General features: G+C 36.7%; 7 protein-coding genes across 9 annotated transcripts; 3 read left to right on the top strand and 4 right to left on the bottom strand.

The window, feature by feature from the left end:
• The first annotated feature begins 747 nt into the window (after positions 1-747).
• LOC108823694 (protein SAR DEFICIENT 1) lies at positions 748-4,741 on the top strand. 2 transcript variants are annotated; one of them, XM_018596961.2, is made up of 6 exons: positions 748-942; positions 1,154-1,229; positions 2,148-2,706; positions 3,634-3,794; positions 3,920-4,202; positions 4,300-4,741. In XM_018596961.2, the coding sequence occupies exons 1-6, from the start codon at positions 854-856 to the stop codon at positions 4,512-4,514; spliced, it is 1,383 nt and encodes a 460-aa protein (XP_018452463.1). In that variant the 5' UTR covers positions 748-853; the 3' UTR covers positions 4,515-4,741. The 2 variants fall into 2 exon arrangements, with proteins under 2 accessions (XP_018452463.1, XP_018452462.1); XM_018596960.2 differs by having other exon boundaries at positions 1,148-1,229.
• Positions 4,742-5,693: 952 nt separating this feature from the next.
• LOC108823695 (non-specific lipid-transfer protein 2) lies at positions 5,694-6,386 on the bottom strand. Its single transcript, XM_018596962.2, has one exon. It carries the CDS (start codon positions 6,189-6,191, stop codon positions 5,895-5,897), a length of 297 nt encoding a protein of 98 aa, XP_018452464.1. The 5' UTR covers positions 6,192-6,386; the 3' UTR covers positions 5,694-5,894.
• Positions 6,387-7,919: 1,533 nt separating this feature from the next.
• On the top strand, positions 7,920-10,161 carry LOC108827677 (E3 ubiquitin-protein ligase MBR1). 2 transcript variants are annotated; one of them, XM_056993515.1, is made up of 5 exons: positions 7,920-8,737; positions 9,263-9,415; positions 9,501-9,599; positions 9,739-9,816; positions 9,905-10,161. In XM_056993515.1, the coding sequence occupies exons 1-5, from the start codon at positions 8,165-8,167 to the stop codon at positions 10,040-10,042; spliced, it is 1,041 nt and encodes a 346-aa protein (XP_056849495.1). In that variant the 5' UTR covers positions 7,920-8,164; the 3' UTR covers positions 10,043-10,161. The 2 variants fall into 2 exon arrangements, with proteins under 2 accessions (XP_056849495.1, XP_018456638.1); XM_018601136.2 differs by having other exon boundaries at positions 7,928-8,737; positions 9,679-9,816.
• A 172-nt stretch (positions 10,162-10,333) lies between these two features.
• On the bottom strand, positions 10,334-13,972 carry LOC108827675 (uncharacterized). The gene is made up of 11 exons (XM_056993514.1): positions 12,888-13,972; positions 12,737-12,814; positions 12,461-12,560; positions 12,273-12,362; positions 12,070-12,197; positions 11,863-11,965; positions 11,397-11,501; positions 11,132-11,302; positions 10,884-11,054; positions 10,688-10,788; positions 10,334-10,602 (listed from the first exon to the last, which is right to left on the bottom strand). Exons 1-11 carry the CDS (start codon positions 13,131-13,133, stop codon positions 10,543-10,545), a joined length of 1,353 nt encoding a protein of 450 aa, XP_056849494.1. The 5' UTR covers positions 13,134-13,972; the 3' UTR covers positions 10,334-10,542.
• Positions 13,973-13,992: 20 nt separating this feature from the next.
• On the bottom strand, positions 13,993-16,013 carry LOC108827676 (uncharacterized). Its single transcript, XM_018601135.2, has 4 exons — positions 14,807-16,013; positions 14,560-14,668; positions 14,337-14,472; positions 13,993-14,252 (listed from the first exon to the last, which is right to left on the bottom strand). Exons 1-4 carry the CDS (start codon positions 15,748-15,750, stop codon positions 14,131-14,133), a joined length of 1,311 nt encoding a protein of 436 aa, XP_018456637.1. The 5' UTR covers positions 15,751-16,013; the 3' UTR covers positions 13,993-14,130.
• A 3,204-nt stretch (positions 16,014-19,217) lies between these two features.
• Positions 19,218-21,819, top strand: LOC108827870 (ETHYLENE INSENSITIVE 3-like 3 protein). Its single transcript, XM_018601370.2, has 3 exons — positions 19,218-19,414; positions 19,767-21,506; positions 21,590-21,819. The coding sequence occupies exons 1-2, from the start codon at positions 19,374-19,376 to the stop codon at positions 21,472-21,474; spliced, it is 1,749 nt and encodes a 582-aa protein (XP_018456872.1). The 5' UTR covers positions 19,218-19,373; the 3' UTR covers positions 21,475-21,506; positions 21,590-21,819.
• Positions 21,820-21,938: 119 nt separating this feature from the next.
• On the bottom strand, positions 21,939-26,237 carry LOC108827871 (suppressor of mec-8 and unc-52 protein homolog 1). The gene is made up of 16 exons (XM_018601371.2): positions 26,095-26,237; positions 25,543-25,753; positions 25,309-25,461; positions 24,790-24,838; positions 24,449-24,532; positions 24,242-24,345; positions 24,054-24,140; positions 23,921-23,974; positions 23,679-23,774; positions 23,405-23,532; positions 23,135-23,261; positions 22,955-23,014; positions 22,733-22,840; positions 22,545-22,645; positions 22,407-22,458; positions 21,939-22,261 (listed from the first exon to the last, which is right to left on the bottom strand). Exons 1-16 carry the CDS (start codon positions 26,118-26,120, stop codon positions 22,163-22,165), a joined length of 1,539 nt encoding a protein of 512 aa, XP_018456873.1. The 5' UTR covers positions 26,121-26,237; the 3' UTR covers positions 21,939-22,162.
• Positions 26,238-27,480: the final 1,243 nt, after the last annotated feature.

The raw sequence follows: 27,480 nt of genomic DNA, 5'->3' as shown, positions 1-27,480 counted from the left end.
TTACAGATGACTTGCGAGGGGTAGAAACGTAAAAAAAAATCCGTTTTTTTGTTTGTTCACAAGGAGATATTTGTAATTTTAATAGCCTTTTAGGTTATTTTTGGCTTTGATCCAAGTTGGAGTACTTTTTTGGGTTTGATTCCAAGTTTTGAGTCACAATTGGTAATTCTCCCTTGCAAACTTTGCCTTTTGACATAAAATGAGAAAGAAACAAATCGGAAATAAATCTATCTTTTTCCCTAAAGTTTATAATTTTAATATTAGTTTAGATCGTTCAAAAAAAAATATTAGTTTAGACATGATTTAATAGATAGCTGATTTATAATAACATGTTGATTCATCATAATTAGTATGTTAGACATCAATAATGCTAAATTCATTGAAGATGAAGAAATGACAAAACAAAAATCTATAAAGAACGGACCGGATCTAACGGGACGGCCCTCGTAGTGTGCTCTCCACAAAAGTAATCAGGTGGCATAAGGATCAAACTTAACATTAACCGTTAGATTCTAAAACCTAATAGAGTGGAAATCATAATCGTCCATATATGTTGACAAATGGCGCTCTCTCCGTTGGGGTTGACGTCAAAAGTCTCCTTATTTATGACGCCATATATAAAGGGAAAATTCGCGTGTACTTTGGTGTGTGCTGCCAGGTTGTTTCCTTTCTCGTTCTAGGAACCTACTTAAAAAAATTGTATCAATATAGAAATATTATAAAAACCAAGCGACAAACCAACCATTTATATCTCATCCTTTCAAAGCATTTCTCTCAACAGATTAGACAAAGAAAACCTAGATTTGATCGACGCACCATCTCTCTCGCTTTATCAACTCACCATATCAATTCCATGGCGGGGAAGAGGTTATTTCAAGATCTTGAGTCAGATCTAGAAAATAAATCCGAGAAACGATTCAAATCTCTACCACTCTTTGCCTCGTATGTCTTCTCAGTATTTCTTGATTTTTTCATATTATATTGTATCTGACTAATCATATAGAACTACAATTTTAGTGTTCGTTGTGCAATCAATATATACATATATATTTGTTTTATGAATTCTATCGCTCTCTTCTCTCTCTAGTTTAGTTGTTTTTTTTGTTTTTTCTTTCTGATAAACGTTTTTGTTTTTTTACTCGCCAAGTTTCAGTGTGTTTGGAGCACTGAATTCAGAGAACACCGTGACAAGCTTCTCGTCAGCCCTAGTGCCTCTTCTCAGAAACGTTGTAAGTACACTTTAATTCCACCCTTTTGTTATTTATATATACTTATCTTGTGTTAATACAGCAACATGCCAATGCCAATATTGCGTGTTAAGTAGCGTTAGATTCAGATATATATATGCATATATCTATAGCTTAAAACTGATAACTCATAGATGTAGAGAACTAAAGAAATGGTCAAATTAGTTAGCAAATTGAGAGTTACAGATACATTTTACCATGTTTAATCAAATACATATACATATTTAACTAACAAGTATTATATGCATAGCATTGACAACTTCTAATATGTGAGTTAGAACTTGATAAAATAAGAAAGATTCGATCCTGTTGCTAATACTAAACATTTTTATGTACAGCATATATTCGTAGAGTTGCATGCATCATTATTAATATATCATAGATTCATGAAGATTAAAGACTGACATAAATACTTGCAAAGTGCAGATCTTTTAACTATTAATAACAAGACCTACCTAGCTAACCTAACATTTCGGTCAACTATATCTTAGATAGAAAAGACAAAAGAAAGGTCAACACACATTCACAATCATGATATGGTATCATTGACGAGATCAACATACATGCCTACATATTTAATACGAACTCCATTTTTTTAGATAATGTCTATTTAGAATTATGATTTGGTTTCATAAGAATTTTTGTTTTAAATTTTAGTACAAAAGCATTTATATATTTTTGCATCTTTTTAACTTTTCCATACATCATATTAATGGATATATTCATATACATGATACATGATGATGCTAATCGAAAAGAGTATACAATAGTAAGATATAATAGACATTTTAGTAACTTTGTAATTTGTTTATGAATTATTAAACGGAATTTCTAATACATAAAAGAAGATAAGAGATCATCATAAGAGTATTTTATAACTAGTTTTGGTGGTGTGAACAGGTAAGACAAGAAGTGGAACGTGGAGTAAGTAAAAGACTTCGATCATTTTCTCGGTCATCTTCGTTTCGAGTTGAAGCTCCGGAGAACATTGCTCCGACATTGAAGCTAATGTTCGCTAAGAATATACAGACGCAACCAATATTCACGGGAAGTAAAATCACTGACGTGGATAACACTCCTCTCCAGGTCATCATCGTGGATGGTTCAAACAATGATCACCAGATCGTTCCTGTGAATCTCGACCGTCCGATCAGACTAGACATCGTTGCTCTGCACGGAGATTTTCCTTCGGGTGATAAGTGGAGTAGCGATGAGTTTGAGCGTAATATCGTCAAAGAAAGAGATGGGAAACGGCCGTTAATTGCTGGGGAAGTAACTGTGACGGTGAGGAACGGAGTAGGAACGATCGGAAATATTGAGTTTACAGATAACTCGAGGTGGGTTCGTAGCCGTAAGTTTAGAATTGGCGTGAAAGTTGCCAAAGGGAGTAGCGAGCAAGGCGTTGCAGTTTGTGAAGCGATGACTGAAGCATTTGTTGTTAAAGATCACCGTGGAGAACGTAAGTTCCTTTTCTTGACTTACTAATTAATGAACGTATATCCGTTTGTTAATTAACGAACATATATGCAATAGTAACATATCACTAGCTAGACGTACAGTAGAATCATTTTTCAATTATCTTTGACCTGACCACATTTGGCATATATATATATATATATATAGATATTCACAACTTATGCATTTACACTATCAACCACGTACAATATATAGATTATGTACATGTGAAGAAAATTGTTACTAAAACATGTGCAATAGTAAATACATTTAAATGATATTTTGTTGTCAAAACTTATTCTGTCAATTCAGTTCAAAAAAACTTATTCTGTCAAAACTATTATTTACGTGATATAATTATATATATACTATTTATAACTTAATTATATATGTGTATATATCTCATTTTATGTTTATCTTAATTTTAATGATTAGAAAATTATATAACAAAAATTCGTTTACATCACAACTGCTAAAGTTGGTCAAGTTATATTGAGGTCTTTACTTGTTCTAGTATACATGTGTTTTGTCTACAGATATTCTGATTGTTTCTCTCTCACACAGACGCACACATTTTGTTTATGCTATAAACTAATTAAAATAATAATCGACGTGGACCATAAGCAAACAAGTGTCCACTTTATATAAATACAACAAGTCTTGGTCAATGCATATATATATATATTCTTTTTTCTGTGTTTTTAATCAATGCTTAATACTTTGACAAAAAAAAAAAAAAAAAAAAAAAAAAAAAAATCAATGCTTAATACATCGTGAGATCATATTTCTCGAATCTTAGAACAAGCCTGTATAGATCAATGAACACAAAATGAGCGTACATAACTATAAGTAAATACAGACAATCAAATACAATTTTGAATAATATGTATTAATAAGTTTATTTGTTTTCTACTATTTGTGGTTGGTGAAGTGTACAAGAAACATCACCCACCAATGTTAGAAGACGAAGTGTGGCGGCTAGAGAAGATAGGCAAAGACGGCCCCTTTCACAAGAAGCTCTCGTCTGAAAACATCAACAATGTTCAAGACTTTTTGAAGTTATCAGTCGTTGACCTTAATAGACTCCGTCAGGTAATTGAAACTATATTATTGATTTAATTTGTCTTGAATCATTAAGAGAGGAGTACTATCTACATAAAAATAATGTTTTTGTTTAAGTTGATTGTCTGAATAATGAGGGTTTGTTTATTTTACAGATTATGAGCCAAATGTCTGATAAAATATGGGATGTCACACTGAAACATGCTAGAGAGTGCATTTTGGGAAACAAGTTGTACATTCACAGTGGACCCAGTTTTTTCTTGACCTTGAATCCGATATGCGAAGTTATGGAAGCAAAAATCAACGGTCAAGTTTTTTCCAGTCGAGAAGCACTGAATCAGCACCATATTAAGAACTTAGTTCGAGATGCCAACTCAAAGTGGAATTTGTTAGAAGTGATGGAAAGAAAAACGAACAAGATTCCTCTTTTGACACAAGGTACACTAGAATTATTAACACTATCTTGTACAACTATCAAACATATATATTTTCCTAGTATTAATTATATTAAAGTGCATTATTCCTGATCTTATAGGTGATACTATGGAGCAGCAATATGGTCCAAACCACTACCACAACAACATGGAAATCAATAGATCGTATCAACAAAACGGATATGCTCCAGAGAGATCCACCAACACTTTGGAGATGATAAACGAAGGTTATACTACAATGACTCCAATGGAATACGGTATATATTTCAATATTACCGGATCGTCGTCCCAAGATCATCTTAACCCTTTTGGTTAATCCTCATCTAGTACGCCTCTTGTGCTCTCTAACACGATGCTTAGACTCATTCCAAATGAGAGTTTTAGTCTACTACTTGGTAGAGACAGAAGTTACATATATATACATACTTGTGGATCATTATTGAACATAGATGTGTGATTTTTTTTCTTCAAAAAAGAGTAGTAATATCTAGCTGAATGGTGTATCATATGTTTGCGTTTTCGAAATGAAAACGTGTTTCTACTGTTGTTTTGTTTTTACCATTCACAATATTAATCAAAAGTTACTCTTTTTTACGTGTTACAAAAACTCTCCAGTAATCTATAAGCTGTAGCCTGTAGATAGCTTCTTGAGCTGAACACACAGAAAAACTCACTCTGCTTTTCAATTTCAAGAGTAAGTGTGCAAAGTTTTCACCTTTTTGGATGCTTCAAGTGAAAGTTTTAAATCAATTACATCAAGCTCAACCGACAGAACATCCAAGCATAAAGAAGAAACATCAAACTATAGATTTGTCTGAATGCGATAGAAAAACTTAGCGAATCAAAAAGGATTCGAAACTAATCTATGTTAATCTGCTGCTGCTGCCTCCTTGGTTGGCACCAGATTCCTGTCGAAGCTCTTTAACGACAGCAGCTAAAGTCTCAGGGTTAAGACCAAGATCACAAAGAGCTATCAAAACGGACAAGGTATGTCGGTCGAGACCAGTTTCCAAGATGTTGGACATTCGAAACACAAGCTCCAGCGACTCCCTCGCTGTTTCAGCTGCCTCCTTATCCATTTTACTCTCTCTCTCTGACCCCCAGACGATAAAAATCAAATCTTTATTTCAAAATCAAAAAGAAAAAAGATTCAATTTTTATAAGAGCATCATGTAAATTGTACACATCTCACTCAATGGATGTGCATATAGAGTGGAAACAAACGCAACAGAGAGATGAACAACATACCAGTTTATGCGACGGAGATAGATAACCAACGAACGGCGTCGAATCTGAGATCTCAGATCTTTTGAAAGTTGTGAGGAAGTAAAGAGCACTGAAATAGATTTCTAGGCAAACCAAAATTGGTTATAATCTTAACCGGTATCTAAATTAATTGATCAGGACCGAGGACCGGTTAATTTGGATGTTAGATAGTTTTTTTTTTTACTTTTTTTTTATGTTAATGGAAATGGATGGAAATGATCAGCCATGGTTTATGAAAACAATAAAGTTGATTCCTTTGACGACACACACACTTACAGAAGAAACATTAACCAAAGCTAAAAAGTAGTACACTTGAAGAAGAACATGATATGTGTTTCACTTAATACAGAAGCGACAGTGTGACAAGCAAACTCAATTTAAAGCAAGAAGTACATGCATGGTTTAAAAGAGAGAGAACGAAAACAGAGAACTAGCACTTGGGTATAGGGCAGTGACAGTGAGTGGCGATCTTTTTTGCATTTGGTGAGCCAAGGAAAGATTTGAAGTTCGGGTTCTTCATGTACTGGCAAACACAGTGTTGTTGCTGTTTCAACCTGTCGCAACACAGTTTGGACGGGTTAGAGCCTTTCACTATGGCCTCCTCGCATGGCATGAGCTGCATAGGGTTACATGGCTCTACTGCAGCAGCCCTGTTTTCTTGGGCAAGAATGAGGAAGAGAAGGATTGTACAAGTGATCAACACTGGTTTTGTGCAATAGGCCTTCATTGTCACTCTTTTAAGCTGTGAGTTTTATGAGAGTGAGAGAGAGAAGAAGATTTCTGGTTTGGAGTTTGAAGTGTGTTTCTCTTCTTCTATATATATAGGAGATTAGCTTTGTGTTAGTCATGTCACTCTAATGAGAGCTCGTGATTACGCAAGATCTAGATTTGTTACAATACCAACTCTTTCTAAGCTTGAAGAGGTTGTTAACTTTATAAAAATGTTTAGACAAAGCATATAAAGACTAAATACCATTTGGGAGAAATTATGAAACCATGTGCAATCCAACATAGAAGTCAGCTTTTGGCTATATAAACCCGTGAAGGTATCATAAGCTTGTTGTGCCAGTTAAACAAATAAAAAAAACACCTTCAAAATTATATATCAATTCATTAGAGTTGTATAATATAAGGTATAACAATTCCACCGAGGAAGTACATAACAAACAAGATTCTAACTTCTGGTTTTATGCAAAAGTCAAGACTTCCATACCGGATTTACCGGAATTTGTAACCAAAAACCAACCAAAATGTTTTGTCTCAATGGTCACGAGAGGAATAAAATGAAGATTAGTCTCAGATAATTATTTTGGAGGCAGTGATAGAGTCCATATCGAGAGAATCAAACAAAAGAGTGCAGAATCATATATGCTGTCTGATTCCCGATTAATTATACATACGAGCTGAGTAAAGTTGGTCAGGAATCCTGACCAAGAAAGAAACCTGAGACATGCAACTAAGGAGGAAATCACTTGCTAATGATCATAAAGTCTCTAATAAAGTAATAAGAAACTGGAAGACAGAAAACAAGAACTGTCCTAAAACATATATCATGTCCTCTAAAGATATGCATATGCTTTTACTCCCATTCAAAGTAAAGAAAACAAAAGATTTGTTCTCTTTGTAAATGATCTTCAAAATAACTAAAAAAAAAGTCAACTCCATTTTCATAAGATGGAAAAGTCAGCATAAGAAAACGGAAATTTTACCAAATTAATCAATTTCAGTGTCAGAATAAGACAACTGATCAGATTTCAGACCGTCAATCTAGATACCGAAACCAGACAAGTCAGCTTTTTTCAGACCAGATAAGTCAGAAGTGATGGACTAGCCCATTTCAGCCCAGCCCAACTTTACTCCCAAAGAACTTATGTGACCACCAACACACTCTTGGATTGATTAAACATTTTTATGTCCTCTTAAATTTCAATCACAGTAACTGTTTTCAACTAATATATTTTTCCAGCATATCCGGACCAAATATTCTACTTTTTGGATGTTTGTGTTAACGCAGGTATCAGGTTTTGCATATATACATTTTTTTATAGTTTTTGTGGCGGTATAAAACTCGAAATTATACAAATGATTTGCGAGTTGTGTGAAAACCTGTGACACTGTGTCCCTCATGTTTCTTGACTTTGTTACCTCGAATGTATAACAATTGGAAGTACATCTGTCAACTAAGAAAGTAAAAGTGACATGAGAGACCCTTTTCCACCTTTATCTTCGTTCTCGGTTCTGGACCAAAGTGAATCCAACATTAAAAAGAGTGATTTTAAAATAAAGTCAAATATTGATACTTTGATTGGAAGTGAAAAAGTACAAAAGCACTCTCCAAAAAGCTGGTGGGAATCTATTGAGTGATGAACAACCAAATATCTAATTTAACCTCATCTACCAAAAACAAAATTTAGACCATACGAAACACTACTATTAATTCAGTACTTTTGCATGTGAAAAAATAATGAAAGATACATCGGTTACTTGTAGACTTCAAACACAAACCACTTAAAAAGGTGGATTTGATTAATTAACAAACACGTTAATGGAGTTTCAGTAAACCAAGTTACTAATAAAAAGTTCTATCAACACTTCCCCTTCTTCCCCGCGTTGTGTGTCACGTTCCCCACCTCTCCATTATCTCTTCCTCTCCTTTTTCATTTTCTTTGTGGTTTCTTCTCTCAGAAAAAAGACAAGACAATGCCTATTTCTTCAGAGCCTTCTTCAACAACAATCGGCCATCACATCAGACTCCGACCAAGAAACCCCCCGCCATTTGCCACCGCCGAGGAGCCTCTAGTTCCAAAACCTAGCCGCATCTGCAAATCCGCCATGTCTTCCTTCTTCCTCTTACCATCATCATCATCATCATCATCCTCCTCTAACGAAACCACAAAGAAGACAACGTCGCCGTTTCGCGGGCTCGGCTGCACCTCCTCCGCATCTCAGCAGGTTTCCGCACCGGCGGTGATCCGCTCCTCCGCGGATTGGAACCCGAGAAAGACCAAGAGCAAGAACAAGAACAGGGGTACTAGTCGCTACAGTGGCGGTTCGGTTAAGATCTTGACCGAGGTAGGAGATGGAGGAAACGCTTGTGGAGCAAGTCCTGATGTTTGGTGCGGACCTGGTGTTGGGTTCTCGACGGACGCGGTGGTCGGCGGCTCGATTAACCCCGTCGAAGCAAATCCTCCTAGGAGGAATATTCCGGCGAGACGCAAGATCGACGGTGATAAGAACTATAGTAGCACTAGTCACAACTCTAATCAGACAGAGGTTGTTACATTTACATTAATTAACTCCTTCGTTTGTTTATTATTATTCGTTGCGTGCCTGTTTCAGTTTGGTTTTTAATATATGGTGGTGATTTGAAAAGAATATTAAGGAAAATATGAGATATTTATTCTGCTGGGTTATTTAGGGATTTTAAAGATACTCTTGATAATTATTTTGGTTTATAATAATTTAAATTGTGAGAATATATATATGATTTGCATATATCCAGTAGAATTATAGTTTTGATTTAGGTTTATCGTCGTGCCGTATCTCTATTTAACAGTCTAGGTCTTCCTCGTTATTATTCATCACTCTAATTTGTCTACTTTGGTAAGAATAACTTGTTGTGTGGAGAAAATTAAGGTCACTCTTTCTTGTACGGAGCTTAGCTTCGGATTATTTTGATTCAACTGATTAAAGTTAATTGATATAACACATGTATCCTTGAGATTTTTGTCTTATTTTCAACTTTTGAAGTGATCATTTTAGGTTTGTTTTTAACTCAAACTGTTATATTCGTTTCAGGGTTCTTCTGTTCCTCCTAGGCGATCTCATAATCAAGAAGCCAATCCTTACTTTGACTCTGATTTGACATCGCGGGGTGAACAGACGCAGACCCTTTTCTCTGATAGATATCATCGTCATATACGACAACCTTACCCTAATGGTCTCTCCGAGGTAAGAGTGTTGTTGACCAAGTCAAAAAGGTCTTAGTGATCTCTGAGCTTGTGTATTGTTTTTAAACTGGATATTATATGCGCAGATGGTGTTGCTACAGAATGGGCTTGTAATGGGAGGGACACTTAGTTCTTACGATCACTTCCGTGACTTGAGACTCAACGTCGATGGCATGTCATACGAGGTTTGTTCATCTCTTATAGAGAGAATTATAATGATGTCGCTATGTTTGTTTGAGTGTTGTGTTGCGTGAAAAAAAACAGCAACTTTTGGAGCTTGGAGATAAAATTGGGTATGTGAACACTGGACTTAATGAAAAACAGATCAAAACCTGTCTCTGGAAAGTCAAACCCTTCAACAAAGCTACGCCACTAGAAGATAAAAAGTGTAGTATTTGTCAAGTAAGTGGGTTTCATTGCTTAGATATTCACTGCCCATGTAACAACCATATCCATGTTAAGAAATGGTCATGTGTTTGTTTGCCGACAGGAAGAGTATGAGGCAAAGGATGAGGTAGGGAAACTACCATGTGGGCACAGATACCATATCATCTGTGTGAAACAATGGTTGCTGAGGAAAAACTCCTGTCCTGTCTGTAAAACGATGCCATGTTTTTCAAAGTCTTAGATAGATTACATCTCTTCTTTTGATGATATGATTCTTGATTTCGTGATTGAACACCAATCACTCTATTTTATGTTAGATTCTTTATTTTCTCTGGATTTAATTAATGATTTGATATTTTATTTCTGAAGATAAAACTGGTCGATCAAATATTTGCAAGAAACATCAATGCTGGTGATTATTAGGTCGTCAGCTACAACAAAATTAATGTTAGGTAGATACAACATTAATTATCACATGACAATGATGAAACTGTTACTTGCAAGTGACGTATAAAGTTACCTACACAATTAATGAGGTCAATTCAATGATGTTAACGTACTAATTCATCAATGAAAGATGTTTATAAGACAACTATATTTTTACAATACTGTTTTTGAGGTCCCAGATAAACCTGATAAATGTGTGAAAATTGTATACATGAATGAATGTATGTGTGGAATGTTATATATACCTTCTTTTACAGAAACATAAGAATCAAATTCCATTTGATTTTTCACTGATTAACTCTGATCATGGCGCTGAAGAAATTGAATAACCAATGGATATATCTCGCTCTGGGCCTGTAGTGAAAATAGAAATAGTGATTATAACAAAACAATTAAAAATCAATGTAATTTATTATGAAGAGAAATTGATCATACATACCGTTCGACCAGAGATCATATCCTGGTGGCCATAATGTGGACCTCCAGGTGAACCAAAAACTTTAAAAGTGGCTATATGTTGTGGGATCAGCTTTACAGTCTCTGCTCATCAGATCAACACCGGTTAATGATTAGATCAATCAAGAGATAACAAGATATGATATATTCACGGTTTAAATATGAAGTAGAGTAACTACCATATACTGCATCAGGAGGGCAGACTATGTCCCAGTCCCCTGCAAGAGCTAAAATTGGGACATTGGTTGTGCTGATATGATCCTTGTAATAGAAACTACCGGTTCTGTCACGCAGCCCACCTTTGTCCACGGATGTTGCTAGCTGATACAGAAGCTTAGTTGGTACGGGGCCTGTTTTTTTTTTCCACAAGTAAGTTATTGTGAAATTTGTTGAAAAGTATGAGAAAATGTCAAGTCACTGAGCTTACATAAGCTGTTCAAAACAAGCTTCTCAATCACTTCAGGGTCCATCATTTGAGGAGCAGAGATATTAGTAGTTAGCCAAGACAAAGCATAGGGAGGACGACATATTAGAGGGTGAGCCATCTCTAGCATTGTATCAATTGGTAAGGCAGACACGTTAAGTGCTTGGGCTGGCTCTTTCTGTAACAAATAGACATTTAAGATCACTTTTTCCACTCGTGTGTTTTTTCTTTGGAGTATGTAAACAATGCAGTGATTGGTTCTAAGTACTTGCCACGGGTAATAGGTATTTGAGGAGTGTTCCTGAGGATGAGTAGTCAAATGTTGATGCAATAGTGGTTACAGAAGCCAACCCTGAATCCATTCCTTTAAAGCCTAGTGAAGAAAAAAAAAGTGATGACCCTTGATTCTGATTACATTTACAACACATATAAGAGAATGAATATTTAATTTTTTACTCCCTCCATTTCCATTTCACAAAGAGTGTCGGACATTTTTCATACATATTAAAAATTGATTGAAATGCATTTATGTTTTCACTAATATCATCTATTTAACTAATAATATTTTAGATAAATAAATTTATTTATAACCTCAGTGCATTTTGCAGATAATATTGAATTGAAAATAAGTGTAAACTGTATTGAAATTATAAAACTACACTTTTATGCAACACAAAAAGCTAGAGTGACATTTAATATGAAATAGAGGGAGTATGGTGTATCAGAAGGCTTACCACATCTTGAGAGCAAGGCATATAACAACATACCACCCATTGAGTGACCAATCGCTAACAGCTTCCCATCTTTTGGCTTGGTTTGAGTCCTCACATACTCCATCTGAGACCGACATTTCATATAATCAGACATGAAGTGAGCAGGACTGTAACAAAGTGAAGTTTCAATCATATAGAAGAATAACAAAACAAGAGGTGTCACCTCACCGCAGAAGGAATATCTTCATCTAGATAGTTATCAAAATCCCAATTGTAACGAGGGATAAGTTCAAGCCGCTGCTTGAAATCTCCCACTCTCTTGGATAGACGATCTTGCAGCCCCAGGATCTTGAAACCTGCAGATTCTTTCTCAGTAACAACAGAACAAGTTAAATAAACAGAGAGAGAGAGAGAGGGGCTAATGAATCAACCTTCATCAAGAACATTTTCCATCCTCTCAGATACGTTTATAACATTCTCCAATAGGTCTAAAACTATCTGCTGCTCGCCGTTTCTGGATCCTATATTATTCATCAGCAACCAGGTTTAATCAGAAAAGTAATTAGACATATACAGACATGAGCATATCATAAGAAAAAAAAGTCTCACATCCCTTTACCAAGATCTGCATCAACATTAAGAGAACTCAATCCAGCTCCACGTAGCTCAAGAATCCATGTATCAAACCCTGAACCAGACATGAACCTTGCAAAGGAACACTGCATACATAAAATATCCACAGAAAAAACAGAACAAAACAACAAACTGTTTAGCTTCCAAAAATATAGACTTGCGTCACAAGAATACATTACACCACACAGTTTCATAACTTACTACAAGTCAAACTAACACTATATAATCAAAACAGATTTGTTTTCAAGATATTCAAGATCACCTCAGGGGAAAGGTCGTAGGTGAAGGCATTGCTCGCAATCCCAGACAATAGAAGCAAAGGATGTTTCCTCTTCGGTGCCTATAATAAGTGTATAAAACAAGGTAAAAATACCTATACAAAATACACATTTTGTGCGCATTTAGAGGTGTACCTTTGGGGAAGGAAGATATCTCCAGAGGGCGGCGCGCCAATCGGAGTTGGGAACAGGAACGTAGTGGAGTTCGTCAGCCGTGCAGGTTTCATTTGCCGAGACAGATCCGTTCGCCGGAGGAGACGAGCCGACACGGCCGAGCTGCAACGAGGAGAAGTGAAGACGGGGTTGTTGACTGAGTAGAGAAGAGGCGACAACGGAGGAAGTGAGGGAAGCTAAGCTTAGCTGGACTCGGAGAGCATCCATTGACCAGCAAACAGAGAGAGCCCGGCAATGTCGCCGGAGCAGAGCAACGGCTGTTTGATGTTTATATAGGCGGTGAAAGATCTCACACTCAGTAGCTTTCTTGTTCTTGAATTTTTTTTTTTTTGTGGTTAGGATTTTTAATTTAAATCATTTGCCTGCCACAAATATAGAAAAAAAAGGACCAAAACTAGTGTTTTATTTGTACACGGAAACAGTTGCGTATAATAAAGATATAAGCAATTTCTTGGTTTGGTGGTTGAGCTTCAAGTAACCAAACATGGTGTTTTCTGAATCAATTAGTTTTTGTCTGTAGAAAAAAAGAGCGAATGGTTGTGTGGTTGTGTTCAGGATTACTCATAAATAGAGGAACGACCTAGTAGTCGGAGTCGTATGCATTCTTCTTCTATTTTGAGTAAAGGTATCTTTTATGAATCTAACAATACAGCAAGAGATTGTCTCAAACATGTATACACAAAATGTAGATTAGCAAAAAGGACCAAGAAAATCTCAGTATAAGTGTGGTCCAGTGGTTTTATGGATAGAAACATAACAAATTTGTGAAAGTTTTGACCAAACGGATATAAATATCATATACTAATCAAAGAGTTGGACATCTGACTCACACTCTCATTTGCAAGGTTCACAAGTCCAAGTTGGTCCAACAGAAATCAACAATACTTCTTCAAAATCTTCAAATGCTCATCACTAATCATACACTTGTATTTTTGTTTCACAACACATTTTAAGCTAACTCGAAAAGATGGACCAGAGTTTTTTGAGCTGCGGGAAACTGAATCAAAACTCTTACACGTGAATAAATAAATGTCTATTTTTACTTACTACATTGAGGACCGGTAGATCAATCTCGGAAGTGAGCAAAACTCCTTAATAAACAATGTTTTGCAAGTCCACAACAGATAAATCACTCATGCCCCCAAGTCCAAGACCAAGTGGTCTGGTCTACACACACAAATGTTTATTCATATAAACGAATCTACTACTTACTTAAATCTTCAGGTTTGACAATAGAAATAATGTGCTTAGCAACATCTGATGCAGCTTCAGGTTTCCCAGCTCTTAACGCCCGCTCGCTCATCTCTCTCACCAGATCCTCATCCCCTACTCATTTGGAACCAACTCAATGAGACAATGATAAGGAGGAAGAAGAAAAAATAAAATAAAATAGAGATTGTTCCTAGTTACCTAGAATCTCTTCTATTGCAGCTCGAAGTGTGATCGTATCTAGCTCTTCCTCTGTTATTACCTTTGAGCCAACAATGTCGGCCATCAAAGAAGCACTCCTTTCTTGATCCCCTTCATCAGTATGTGGTGACGGTATCTAACACCAGCAAAAAAAAAAAAGAAAGAGAATTCACACATAGCCAATCTCTCAGTGCAGCACTAGTTTACAAAAAAATTAACATACCAGAATAGAAGGCTTCCCTAACGCCATGATCTCTGAGCAAGTCATAGCACCAGCTCTCGAGATAACCAAATCTGCTGCCGCATAAGCTACACTTATATTTCTCAAGAACCTAACACACCAAAGAAACCACATTCTTGAGTTCTAAGTTACTTAGGACCAGATATAATAGTATTTAGGAGACTATAAGGTTAATTTTAATACTATAATTTGAAGATTATGCGATCTATGTACAATGTTTGTAACTCACGGAGATAGAAAGAGACGAGGGTGGCTTCTAACGAGACTATCCATCTCATCAAAAGCCTCAACACCAGTCTGCCAGACAAAGAACCAGTTCTCATGTTCAGACAACAACTGTAAGTAACAGTTAAGCAGAGCTATGTTGATAGCGTTCGCTCCTAAAGACCCGCTAAGCACAAGCACCACTTTCGCGTCCGACACGGCTCCCGCCCACTGTCCGAAGAAGCTCACACGCGCCGCTCCTTTCGACACGTACCGTCTCAGCGCCTGCCTGATCGGGTTCCCGTACACGACGCACTTGGCGGCGGCGCGTCTGGGGAGGTGTGTGACGGTGCAGTTGAAAGGAGCGAAGACCGTGTCGGCGAACAGGGAGAGGATCCAGTTGGTGGTTCCGGGGATGGAGTCTTGCTCCTGGATCACGAGCTTGAGACGCATGAGCGCGGCGGCGAAGCAGACGGGGAAGGAGGCGTGTCCTCCGGTGCCGACGACGATCTGAGGGTTGAACTCGCGGAGGAGCTTGTAGGACTCGAAGGTGGATTTGATGAGGAGGAGAGGGAAGCGGAGGAAGGAGGCGAAGCAGAGGAAGGGACGGGAGGAGGAGTATCCGACGGTGGAGATCGCAGAGAAGTCGAAGCCGGCGGAGGGGACCGTCGTGCTCTCCATGCTGTTCGGGAAGCCGATGAAGAGGATCTGAGCTAGAGGGTCGGCGGATTTGAGCTCGTCGCCGATGGCTAAGGCCGAGGAGATGTGCCCGGCGGTGCCTCCGGCGGTTATCACGACTCGTAAGGCGGAGGGTTCCTCGTTCTTTGAGGAGGAAGCGTGGTTGATACGGCGGTCTACTGAGAGACAGCAGACGGTGGAGGAGGAGGAGGAGATAGCGAGTCGAGTAGGAACGAGTCTACTCGGAGGGTAAAAAGGTAAAGATGGAGAGAGGAAGGAAGGGATCGCCATAGTGGATCAAGAAAAGCTGCTCTGGAGTTAGAAGACGGAGACGAAGCTTGGAACTGTAAACCATATGAATTTATATTTCTTTTTTTTTTGATGAATAAGGTGAGAGCGATGCAATGTGGGAGAAGATGATCGGAGGACGCGATCTTACGGATCAAAAGAAGAACAATAATGAAGAAGCGATGAGATCCTTGATCATCTCTTATTGTGTCGGTAATAGTCGAAGTCTGTCGTAAGAAAGGTCAACTTCTTTGTACTTTCTTTCTTCTGTTTTTATTAAGCCACGAGTGACATATTGGTATTAATTTAATTATGTTTGTTGGTTACTCTAAGCCACGTAGTATTATCATCTGAAAAAATATTAGAACAAACGAGGGATGGAGAGTGATTAATACTACGATTAATATTAGAAAAGTATAAATCAATATCAAATGTTTTATACTGGCACACATATGTTGTCCAAAATAAAAGGACTGGCACACATATTTAAAATATTTTATTTTATATTAAATAAAAATATCATCACTTATACACCTAATTACATTTCAACCAATAAGATAACGACAATTGATGCAAGCCATAAATCACGATATGTATGGAAGACGTTATTTTTTACAGCGGCAAAGAAAAAACAAAAATTAAGGAGAAAAGATGGATAGCATCGGCCGCCAACAAGAACTGTTTAACGATACTGCACTGGTTTGTTTGTTAAATTTGATAGTTCACTGCTGATGTTGCATCTACTAAAAGAACAGAGCTATGGTTCTTTTTGTTTCTTTTTTTTCTTTGAAGGAGCCCATTGTTCCTGGCTAGGTAGTTTTACAATTTAGAGGTTTCAAAATCATGAGCTTAGCCTTCAAAATATTATCATATAGCCTTCAAAATTTTGTAAAAAGTGCTTCAACTCCATTTTGCCGATGCTAATCCGACCAAAACTCAGGTTCTGCTACTAATAATACCCTTTGGGTCCATTTTATTTATGGGACGCTCCAGGCTTCTCCATGTTAATAGTACTTGATAAGATAAATACTCTTTTTATTATAGATGATCAGATTAGCTGTATTAAGCCATTTATAAACCAAAAAATATTTAAATAATAATAAATCGCCGCACAGAAAAAATCAGAGTCTGTGGGTAGGTTATTGTGGTATTAATGCAAAACTGGTCCCAAGGATGCTGCAACTTCCCACTAAGCTTTTTTGCTTTATACAAATCAATCGTAGTTCAGAAAAAAATGCACCAATTCCGTAAATGCATTTACAAAAACTAAAAGATTGATGGGTGTCATCAGTCTCACTTCCACCACTTATACTGTATAACTTTTCTATTTCGTTTGTGAAATAAAAGTAAAGCAAATACCTAGATACTACATTAGATTTTTTATCAGGCGCATGTTTGTCAGTCAAAATCATTACTCTTCATTCACTACAAAAAAAGAAGTGAATTACATCACTTAAATTGTATCACAAAAATAAGTGATACTCTCTCTCTTTCTTAATAAGTGTCGTTTTAGAGTTGTGCACACGGATTAAGAAATCATTAAATTTTGCATATTTTCCATACAAAAACATCATTACCCATACATTTCAACCAATAGAAAAATAAAATACAGAATAAAATTAATAAATTTTGCATTGAAATGCTAAAACGACACTTATTTTGCAACGAAAAAAAATCTCTACAACGATACTTAATATGAAACGGAGGGAGTATTATTTTACATTACTTATTTGTAAGTGAAACAAATATATCTAATTTAAAATCAATTATAGTAATTGATGTCAATATTAATTGATTTGACATCAATTCAATAAAATGATGTTATTTGTATTAATTTGTATCGTTTAGTCACAACTGATATTATTTTATAAACTTATATCAATTATATAACTGATACATTTATATTTTTAGTTAGTATCATTTATTAAAATGATACAAATATTACATCAATAAAAAATTGATGCTAATAAAAATTATATAAACATATTTTCGATTTACATCAGTTAAAACAGTTATCTAATATTTATTTTCTCCACATCATTAAAAATAGTTTAAATTTCAAATAAACCAAAAGTATGCGAAGTGGTTACGATTTTTTTGCTTTACGTTTTTCTTGCTAACTGTTTTGCTTATAAAAAGTTTTTTTTTTCATCTCACAAAGTATCCTCGTTCATCCTTATGATTTTTTTTCTCAGTTCATCTCCCTCTCTAACAAATCAATCTCATTTCATCTCCCTCTATTTCTTATATGTCAAAATCTTCTATAGAAATATTGAATGATGATGAGAGTTTTTGGGTCAATATTAAATGACCCAGAAATAGTCGCACGTTTTCCTCTTCGTTTCGCATTCGCACCCACTTAGTCTACTACTCATGTACAAATCTCTTTTTGTATTCAACATCTTTCTCAATCTATGATTTCAAATCATTAACTGTTTTCTTTTTTGCTTTACTCATGATTCTAACTAAATTTCTGATATTTTTTAATTTTTTTGGAGCAATTATCAGTTTATAAAGACAATCAACAAGAGATCATACAGTGAAGGAGAAGAAAATCTTGAAGAATTCTTATGGCTAGTTGAAAGAAAGTTGCAAAAAAAGTTTCTTATGGCTAGTTCTGTTTAACTATTTTGCAATATTTTTCATGTTTTGTAGGCTTTATTTGTACTTTTTTAATTGTTCTTCCTGCTTGTTGTATCTTCAACGGAATGAATAATAATTAATAAATAAAAAATCTTTTAATTTATTTATTGACATAATTATCGATCGATATTTATTTAATCAATTATGCACAAATAATATTAATATTTTAAACTGATAGTGGTAAATGATATTATTATTAAAAGCACTTTTAAGTAATTAATATTAGTTTTTATCATCTATTAATATTATTTTATTTTATTTAAATTATTAATAATGATCTAAATAATTAAAATCATTTCTTATAATTGATGCTAAGATTAACATCATTTTGAACAGCTGACGTAAATGTTAGCATCGTTCTTTATAACTGATATATGTTGACATCATTTAAAGTAATTGATAAAAATATTAAATATTTTTATATCAGTTATTAATAAAATGATGTAAATTATTTGCATCGCCACTCATTTATTTAAATGATGTAAAAGTTTTTTACATCATTTATAACTAATGCAAATATATAAAATAAATGATGTTAACTAATTTTTTTTGTAGTGATTGGTGCCAAGACCACCAAATATTTTCCCGTAAAAAAATTTTTAAAAAAAAAGAATATTCATTAGCAATAGAAACGGAAATAAAAATGTTATCATGAAAGTTAAAAAAAAGCGCCAGATACAGTACAGAAAAGCAATTTTTCTATATTAAAAGATAATTAAAAAAAAAAAGAACATGAGAGAAGAGAAAACAAGTTGGCTTTTGCAGCAAAAAAAAAAGGTAAAAAGTAAAACAAAAATTAACTAAAAAAAAACAAATGTTGTCTATGGGTGTCTGGTCCTCCGCCGTCTAATTGCCTCTTCCCAATTTGCAGCCAGTTTTGAACGACAAAGAGAAAAAAGAACCAAAAAAAAACCCTAAATTTCTTCAAAAGACCTGCGATTTCGTCGGTTTAGATTCTGAAAAGTTCGATCAGAGATTCTAACATGGGCAGGGACGATCTAGCTCTGTCCGTAGCTGACATCAGGTGAGAGGAAACATTTGATTCAGTTTCATTGATCTGCTTTTCTATTTTCGCCTTTTCATTCTCTGAATTTAGGGTTTTAATGGTTTAAATTATGCTCCTTCCTCATATTTGAGGTGACATGATTCCCCAAAAAGTTTTGAACTTTCAATACCAAGAGATGATTTTTAAGAGGTGTTAAGATTAAAAGAAAAAAAAGGTTTAAGACTTTAGGTTTAATCTCAATCAAAATTGATGGATCAATGTTTGTCCATATCGAATTTTTCCTCTAAATAGAGTTACTTTTAGTGGGAGCCTTTGATATGTTTTGTCTATGTTGCTTTAAACCAAAGGTAAATTGGACTTTGATATATAGGATGGAGAATGAGCAGCCTGATGACTTGGCCGTCGCTGAGATTGATGTGAGTGATGAAGAGATTGATGCTGAAGACTTGGAGAGACGTATGTGGAAAGACCGTGTGAGGCTCAAAAGAATCAAAGAGCGTCAAAAGGGAGATTCTCAGGGAGCTCAGGCGAAGGAGGCTGCTCCTAAGAAGATCTCTGACCAAGCGCAGAGGAAGAAGATGTCTAGAGCGCAAGACGGTATACTCAAGTACATGTTGAAGCTGATGGAAGTCTGCAAAGTCCGTGGGTTTGTGTACGGTATCATACCTGAGAAGGGTAAGCCTGTGAGCGGGTCCTCTGATAATATAAGAGCTTGGTGGAAAGAGAAGGTGAAGTTTGACAAGAACGGTCCAGCTGCGATTGCTAAATACGAAGAGGAGTGTTTAGCGTTTGGGAAGTCAGATGGGAATAGGAACTCTCAGTTTGTTCTTCAGGATTTGCAAGATGCTACTTTAGGGTCTTTGTTGTCTTCTTTGATGCAGCATTGTGATCCTCCGCAGAGGAAGTATCCGTTGGAGAAAGGGACTCCTCCTCCTTGGTGGCCAACGGGGAAGGAAGAGTGGTGGGTGAAGCTCGGTTTGCCGCTGAACCAGAGTCCTCCTTACAGGAAGCCTCATGATCTCAAGAAGATGTGGAAAGTTGGGGTGTTGACTGCTGTGATCAACCATATGTCGCCTGATATCGCTAAGATCAAGAGGCATGTTCGCCAGTCTAAGTGTTTGCAGGACAAGATGACGGCTAAAGAGAGCGCGATTTGGTTGGCGGTTTTGAACCAAGAGGAGTCGCTTATTCAGCAGCCTAGCAGTGACAATGGAACATCTAATGTGACTGAGACGCATAGGAGGGGTAATAACGCCGACAGGAGAAAGACTGTGATCAACAGTGATAGTGACTATGATGTTGATGGGACTGAGGAGGCTTCGGGTTCGGTTTCGTCTAAAGACAGTAGAAGAAATCAAGTTCAGAGAGAACAACCAGCAGCTACTTCGCAAGCAGTAAGAGTTCAAGATAAAGCAGAGAAACAACGGAGAAGGAAAAGACCTAGAATAAGATCAGGAACTGTTAATGTACAAGATGAAGAACAGCCAGAAGCTGAACAGAGAAATGTTATACCTGATATGAATGATGTTGATGCACCTCTGCTAGATTATAACATTAACGGTGCTCATCACCATGAGGAAGGTGTTTTGGAACCAAACATCTCCTTAGGACCGGAGGAGAACGGTCTTGAACTGGTGGTGGTTCCTGAGTTTGATAACAACTATACTTATCTTCCACCTGTTAATGGACAAGCAGCTATGATGCCTGTAGACGAAAGGCCAATGCTTTACGGACCAAACCCTAACCAGGAGTTGCAATTTGGGTCAGGTTATAACTACTATAATCCCTCTGCAGTGTTTGTGCATAATCAGGAAGAAGACCTTATACATACACAGATAGAAATGAACACACAAGCACCGCCTCACAACAACGGGTTCGATGCCTCAGGAGGAGTACATCAACCCCATGGAAATGAAGAGGGAGTTATGCCTCCTCAGTTCCAGAGTGACCAAGATAAACTCTTGGACACTAACATTCTATCTCCATTCAATGACTTGGCGTTTGATAGTAGCACCTTTTACTCTGGGTTTGATTCATATGGTGCATTTGATGACGACTTCTCATGGTTTGGAGCTTAGTTTCTTAACATTTTTTGTTGGGAGGTTACATGGTAAGTGACAGTTTGTTACACACCCTACCATCTTATATATTGTTGTATTAGCTTATAACAGTGTATGTATTGTCTTGTTGCAGGTTCAAAGGAACGTGGAAATAGTCTGGCTAGTACAGTTATCATTCTCTCTCTTGCTGATCTTATATTATTGGCTTCCTTCTTAGATTTGTTACGAGAAACAATTATTTTCCTTTTGAATAATTTGCCAGACACTGCTTTTCCTGTTGTAATGTTCTCCAGGGAAAGCAGCTAGTGTATCTTTTGTAAACTAACACTGTGAGTAATTCATCAAGTTAAGAGTATAAGTATCTATGCTTGTTCAATTGCAACTTTTTGTAATAGAAAAGATCAGAATCATGACATATAGAGACTCGTCCATCACTTGGTCTATTTAAAGATTCTCAATCATCAATAATCAGTCATGCAAAGTAAGAGAATGTTAACCATTTTGGGGGAAATATAAAGTAACAGTGTACCTAAACGAGTACGACAACTCCTATTCTCCTGGTTATAAGGATAACAAAGTAATCCTCTTCCGAGACTCACTTTAGTTTAACACACATCCCATTGGACTTAATACACTCAATTTGAAATCCATAGTCAACGAGAGATCCTTTTAAATGAGTCTTGTAAAGGTTTGATGATGAAGCAGCTCAGGGTTTCCACAACTTCATGGTGCAATCTGCACTATAGGTAGCGATGAGGTTTCTATGTGGGTGGTGTGATAAGCCTATCACATCTTTCTCATGCACCTGCCATTAACATAAACTTTTCAGACACTCAAGTCTAATAAGACTGCAGAATAGATACTAAAACCTGCATAAACACAAGGGTCTTCATCCCCTAGTAATTTAATAATGTTATAAGTCTTTGTGAAATGCTAACTTATAAACTTACCATCATAAAATGCTCAAGACCACCGGTTTGATAGCTGAAGCAGTACAGTTTCCTGCAAGTTAGTGCAGACCAAAGTTAGATATCCTTTCAAATTTTAGACCTACGAAAGTTGATTAGAGGGCAGAGTAGTAGTAATACTTGTCTTCGCCAAGGCAGTATATCCAATCTCCTTTTGTAGATACACATGCTGCTACAAAATCTCCTCCTTCCCTCTTACCGGATGAGAAACTCTTCACAACCTGTAAAAAAGATTTAAAGTAAGGAACATGTGAATTGTCTAATCTTTGCCATGACAGATTCGCAGGAGACAATTTCTCGAAACTCACCTGTCCTTGGAGTGTCATGATGCATATAGATGATGTCTTGTTGCACACAACAATGTGTTCTGTGTTTTTAGGGAACAGATGAACAGAATTAACTGAAGCTTCACTTCCCTAAATTTCAAGAAAATACAGATTTGGAAACGAAAGAGCCGACTTAGTAGCCACATGAGATCAAAAATAGTAGTATATAACAAGATGTACATGAATCTGTAAGACAACACTTACTCTTAGTGAAGGTGGTGGCTTGAATGTTTGTAGACAATCTGTCGTCTTTGAATCCCAGACCTGTGCAAGGAAACAAACCAGCTATTACACAGGAGAAGCCAGAGTCCATATGGGAAACACTGATAGTAGGCAGGCAAAAAAAACACAATATACTAATATATATATATATATACAATGTACCTTCACTGTGCAGTCACTAGAGGCAGTGATTACACGGGTACCATCACTTGTAAAGATGGCATTGTTTACATAAGATGTATGACCGCGGAACTCTTTCAACAATTTCCCAGATTTCAAACCATGGATTCTGCATAAAAATACAAAGTATGAATTTAATATTATACTCAATCAGACGCTCTACCAACCAGATGTATGTAAAGAGACTCAAGCTTTTGCTCGGACGAAATTTTATGTCGCATGAAAAAAAAAGAGAAGGGATATAAGTAAGACCTTGCAGTGTGGTCAAAGGAGGTACTTAGTAATTGAGTTCCATCCCGAGAGAAGGTTAGACTTGTAACTCCTTCGGAATGTGCACGCTCAAGACGACGGAAGCATAGACCAGTCCTTATACGCCAGACCTGTAAAAGTGAGATGCATCTAAGTCTAGCTTCTTCTTGTTGTATACAATGAGAATTCATATCGGGCTATAAGTGGAAGAAGATTGTCAACCACACGGTTGCAACAGTCTATCTCCAGAGAGAAAACATATACAGCTGGAATTTACCTTAATCTTTCCATCTTGTGAGCCAGATGCAAGCATCTCTGAATCTTTGCTAAAGTCTATACAAAGGACAGCCTCGTCATGCATCATGAATGTTTCCTGTCACAATTTAATCATTGTCAGCAACGAGGACCAGTACGTTGTGTACAAGGATGTCACAGACGAGATACATAGTGCTTTAGGAGTTTTCATGGGCAAATACTTTTTACATTAAATAAAAGTGAAAAGTAGTCAAGAGAGCTTACTTCAGCTTGATATTGCAAGTCTTTCTTCAGCTTCCCACTAATGTAATCCCATACCTGTAATTTTTTTCCAAGTCTGAGTCTTAAGACTTCTAAGACATATAAATCATACAAACAGATTCCACATCAAACTCACCTCGATAAAACCATCAACAGAAGATGATACAAGAAACTGTCCATCTGGTGAGAACCTAGCGCATTCGGCATGACTCTTTGTACCAAACTGCAACAACACATGGAACGAGATATGCAAATCAGAAAAGAACGTAACTGCTGAGAAATAAGGTATTGAGCTAAACAAGCTATAACGTTGATGTGATCAACCTTTATTGTATGATTAAGAGTAGTAGGATATGTGTCTTCCACATCTTGTTTCATAGCTGCCGTTCCACGGAAGAGGTCAAACTGAGTTCCCGGTGGGAGTAGGCCTGACACAGAACAAGTATATTTAATACGTCAATAACCTTGACAAAAAAAAATAATTAAAAGAAAAGGAGATGATGTAGCATGCACAGTTTGCTAAATGCTCACCTTGATGTTGTTGCCACTTTAGAGCCTGGCCTATCAAAGCCATTAACCGTGAAGGAGGTACCACAGTAACCTCGGCAGCCACAGCTGACAGAGAGAGAAAAAAACAATTAGTAAACCTTGAGTAACTGAATCAATAGAAGAGCAAAACTTCATAAACTATAAACAGGATATAAGTTCTCGTCACAAACATTTTTCATGTCATAAAGTACTCTTAGCTTGCCTAGAGAGAAAATTCCGGAACATCACTTGGTTCCTTCAGGTGATTGATCCCAAAATAACTTAATAAAATAAAATAATTCAAATAGACTGTCTCTCAAAAAAAGAAAGAAGAAATAGCCAACCTTGAGCAATCTGTGCACGTTTTCTTTCTTTGGTTGAGTCTCCATAAGCCTAAGAAACAATTCTCATATCAGGCAAAATATGGTTTCCGAATACACAGGGATATGATTACATGAAAGCAACCGCTCTCTATACAAAACATGAACAGTGGCTAGGAGACCATGCACCTCAAATGACAAATCTGGTGAAAGGTCAAATCCATCAATATGTAAAGAGTTAGTTAAAATGGAAAGATACTACTGTAACTAACAAACACGGAACATGTGTTACAGTTTAAGAGCCTTATCACTAGAAACAAATTCATATCTAATCGATGTTACCCTCACAGATTCTACTTATGACTTAAAGGGATATATACTCACAATCGCATATACGAAACAAAACACTAGAATAGAAAAAGCAAGCGATATACAATTTCTAAGTAGATATACCAACAATGCTTAAACCTATGAACAGTAAAGGACAACCATGCTTATGTGACATGAAACTGAATAGTCAACGCAATAACACAGCTCCCATACCTCATGGGGATCAAAATAGCTTCTGACAAGAAGATGCTCCATGCGCAAATATCTTTCAGGTTCCTCCTGTTTCATGACACCCATCACCTGAGTTTGCCTCAAAATAGCTCGGGCAGTGTCCAACTCTCGAAGTTCAATCATCTCCAATACAATCTGCAAAAAGAAAATAAATATTCAGTATTATACAAATTATTTACAAATTCCACCAAAGAGAAGAAAAAAAAAGGTAAAAACCTGTTCATAAAGGTCTTCAAGTTTATTCCTGGGAAGCTTAAGCTGAGACACTTGGGGAAGTACAGAGTCCCACCTCCCACTATTGATATCAGAGACAAACGTCTCGACGCTGTCTACTGTGTTTAGAGAAACCTGACACTCGCTCTGTAGTGTCTGGAACGTCTGACTCAAGGAGTTCTCTTTGCAGAACTGAAGCACAATCTTTATTACACTGAGATATATAAACACACACACAACAGATCTCTATGTTAGGGAGCCCAGCGTTACCATATCGCAAATCACAATGTTCTTCACACAGAATATAGCTAGCTAATAGTATTGTCATTGTAATAATTCAATATCATTAACTAGAAAAGAGAGGGACTTTTTCACAAGAATCCGAACCGAGATTTAAGAACAATTGCTACGAAGGAGTCCAAAGATAATAGCTTATGGGGACATTCAAGCGTTTAACCTAAAAGATCTATCTGAGCATTCGTAGACCATCCATGACAACAACTCCGACTAAAAAGATAACCATGGTAATGAGAAGGGAAAGGGGAAAGTTTTTACTCTCGAGCTTCGATTTCGAGCGCCATAGTTAGTCGTAAGTGATTTTTTCGCCGGAGACGCCAAGGAGTTGAGTGAGCAGAGCAGAGACACGCAGGCGAAGGAGTTTTAATTGGGTTAAATATTCGACTTTTTAGCAATGTAATTAAAGTGACGGGTCAAAATAAAAAAATATTAGAAATATTGGGGGACTTTTATAAATATCTTTAACCTTTGATTTAAAAGAAAAGTCCTTACATAACTTAATCGTTTGTAATAGTTATCATAACCTTGTGTAACTATATGATACACAAACACACACAGAATTAAGCAGATTCAAGTTAAAAGAAACACACACAGTATTAAGCAGATTGGCGATGAAAACTTATGGGTACTGGATGCGTCTAGATCACAAAGTTGGATTTGGCAATCATTGTGCAAACTCAGACAACTAGCTAGGTCGTTCGTCGTCTGCGATATTGGCTTTGGAATCACTACCAGTTTTTGGCATGAAAACTGGACTTACTTGGGATCTTTGCTTCATCTTACAGGAGAACAAGGTCCAAGGATCTCAGATCTATCAATCGATGCAGTAGTCAAGGATGCTATTGTAAATGACAACTGGTGGATTCACTCTTTCAGATCAAGGAATCCGATCATTAGCTTACTCAAGAACTGCTTGCCTGATCCCCAAACAATAGTTACATCGGAAGTGGATGACTGCTTCCTATGGCAAACTGGAAATACGCCTCCGGTTCCGAGCTTCTCCTCCTCCCTCACATGGAACCACCTATATGATAGGCTTCCAGAAGTATCTTGGCACAAATCCATTTGGTTCAAAGGTAGGATTCCAAAGCATGTTTTCCTCTCTTGGTTGATTGCTCTAAACAGACTATCTACAAAAGACAGAATGTGGAGCTGGAGGTTATCGGTTTCACCTACCTGTATTCTTTGTGGTTTGGTGGATGAAACTCGTCAACATCTTTTCTCGGAGTGTGGCTACGGTAAAGAGGTCTGTGACTATTACTTCTCTTCGGCCCATCTCACCCCTCCTCCTTTGGTTATGGATACTATCCATTGGATCAGAGCACCAACTCAAGACAGTAACATCAACCTGATCTTAAAGCTGGCTTATCAAGTTTCCCTTTATGTGATCTGGAAAGAAAAAAATTCCCGTATTCATACTCAATCGTCTAGGCCTGCAACATCTCTTATTCAGGAGGTTCAGAGTCTTCTTCGAGCCAAGATGGACATCCTGACTAGAGAGCAAAGAAACCTTCCGTCGACAGTTACTTTCTTATCTTCCTGGCGTCATCTTTTCGATAGGTAGGAAGTTCGTTTTTCTTTTGCGTTTTAGAGTCTGTTGTTTTTTAAATTCTGTCTTTAGTTGTTGTAATAAAGTTTTTTTTA

The sequence above is a fragment of the Raphanus sativus genome, chromosome 9, assembly GCF_000801105.2.
Source record: "Raphanus sativus cultivar WK10039 chromosome 9, ASM80110v3, whole genome shotgun sequence".
Classification (NCBI taxonomy): domain Eukaryota; kingdom Viridiplantae; phylum Streptophyta; class Magnoliopsida; order Brassicales; family Brassicaceae; genus Raphanus; species Raphanus sativus.
This window is presented reverse-complemented; position numbering and strand designations above follow the sequence as displayed.

Coding starts and splice junctions, on each gene's coding strand:
- LOC108823694 (XM_018596960.2), top strand. CDS start 854: ATGGCGGGGAAGAGGTTATTTCAAGATCTTGAGTCAGATCTAGAAAAT. Junction 943..1,147: donor TCTCTACCACTCTTTGCCTC/GTATGTCTTCTC, acceptor TTACTCGCCAAG/TTTCAGTGTGTTTGGAGCAC. Junction 2,707..3,633: donor TAAAGATCACCGTGGAGAAC/GTAAGTTCCTTT, acceptor TGGTTGGTGAAG/TGTACAAGAAACATCACCCA.
- LOC108823695 (XM_018596962.2), bottom strand. CDS start 6,191: ATGAAGGCCTATTGCACAAAACCAGTGTTGATCACTTGTACAATCCTT.
- LOC108827677 (XM_018601136.2), top strand. CDS start 8,165: ATGCCTATTTCTTCAGAGCCTTCTTCAACAACAATCGGCCATCACATC. Junction 8,738..9,262: donor ACAACTCTAATCAGACAGAG/GTTGTTACATTT, acceptor TATTCGTTTCAG/GGTTCTTCTGTTCCTCCTAG. Junction 9,416..9,500: donor ACCCTAATGGTCTCTCCGAG/GTAAGAGTGTTG, acceptor TTATATGCGCAG/ATGGTGTTGCTACAGAATGG.
- LOC108827675 (XM_056993514.1), bottom strand. CDS start 13,133: ATGGATGCTCTCCGAGTCCAGCTAAGCTTAGCTTCCCTCACTTCCTCC. Junction 12,561..12,736: donor CCTACGACCTTTCCCCTGAG/GTGATCTTGAAT, acceptor TTATGTATGCAG/TGTTCCTTTGCAAGGTTCAT. Junction 11,502..11,862: donor TGCCTTGCTCTCAAGATGTG/GTAAGCCTTCTG, acceptor TTTCTTCACTAG/GCTTTAAAGGAATGGATTCA.
- LOC108827676 (XM_018601135.2), bottom strand. CDS start 15,750: ATGGCGATCCCTTCCTTCCTCTCTCCATCTTTACCTTTTTACCCTCCG. Junction 14,669..14,806: donor CCTCGTCTCTTTCTATCTCC/GTGAGTTACAAA, acceptor TTGGTGTGTTAG/GTTCTTGAGAAATATAAGTG. Junction 14,253..14,336: donor TGCAATAGAAGAGATTCTAG/GTAACTAGGAAC, acceptor CCAAATGAGTAG/GGGATGAGGATCTGGTGAGA.
- LOC108827870 (XM_018601370.2), top strand. CDS start 19,374: ATGGGCAGGGACGATCTAGCTCTGTCCGTAGCTGACATCAG. Junction 19,415..19,766: donor CTGTCCGTAGCTGACATCAG/GTGAGAGGAAAC, acceptor TTTGATATATAG/GATGGAGAATGAGCAGCCTG.
- LOC108827871 (XM_018601371.2), bottom strand. CDS start 26,120: ATGGCGCTCGAAATCGAAGCTCGAGA. Junction 23,775..23,920: donor ACTTGCAATATCAAGCTGAA/GTAAGCTCTCTT, acceptor AAATTGTGACAG/GAAACATTCATGATGCATGA. Junction 23,533..23,678: donor CACAAGATGGAAAGATTAAG/GTAAATTCCAGC, acceptor TCACTTTTACAG/GTCTGGCGTATAAGGACTGG.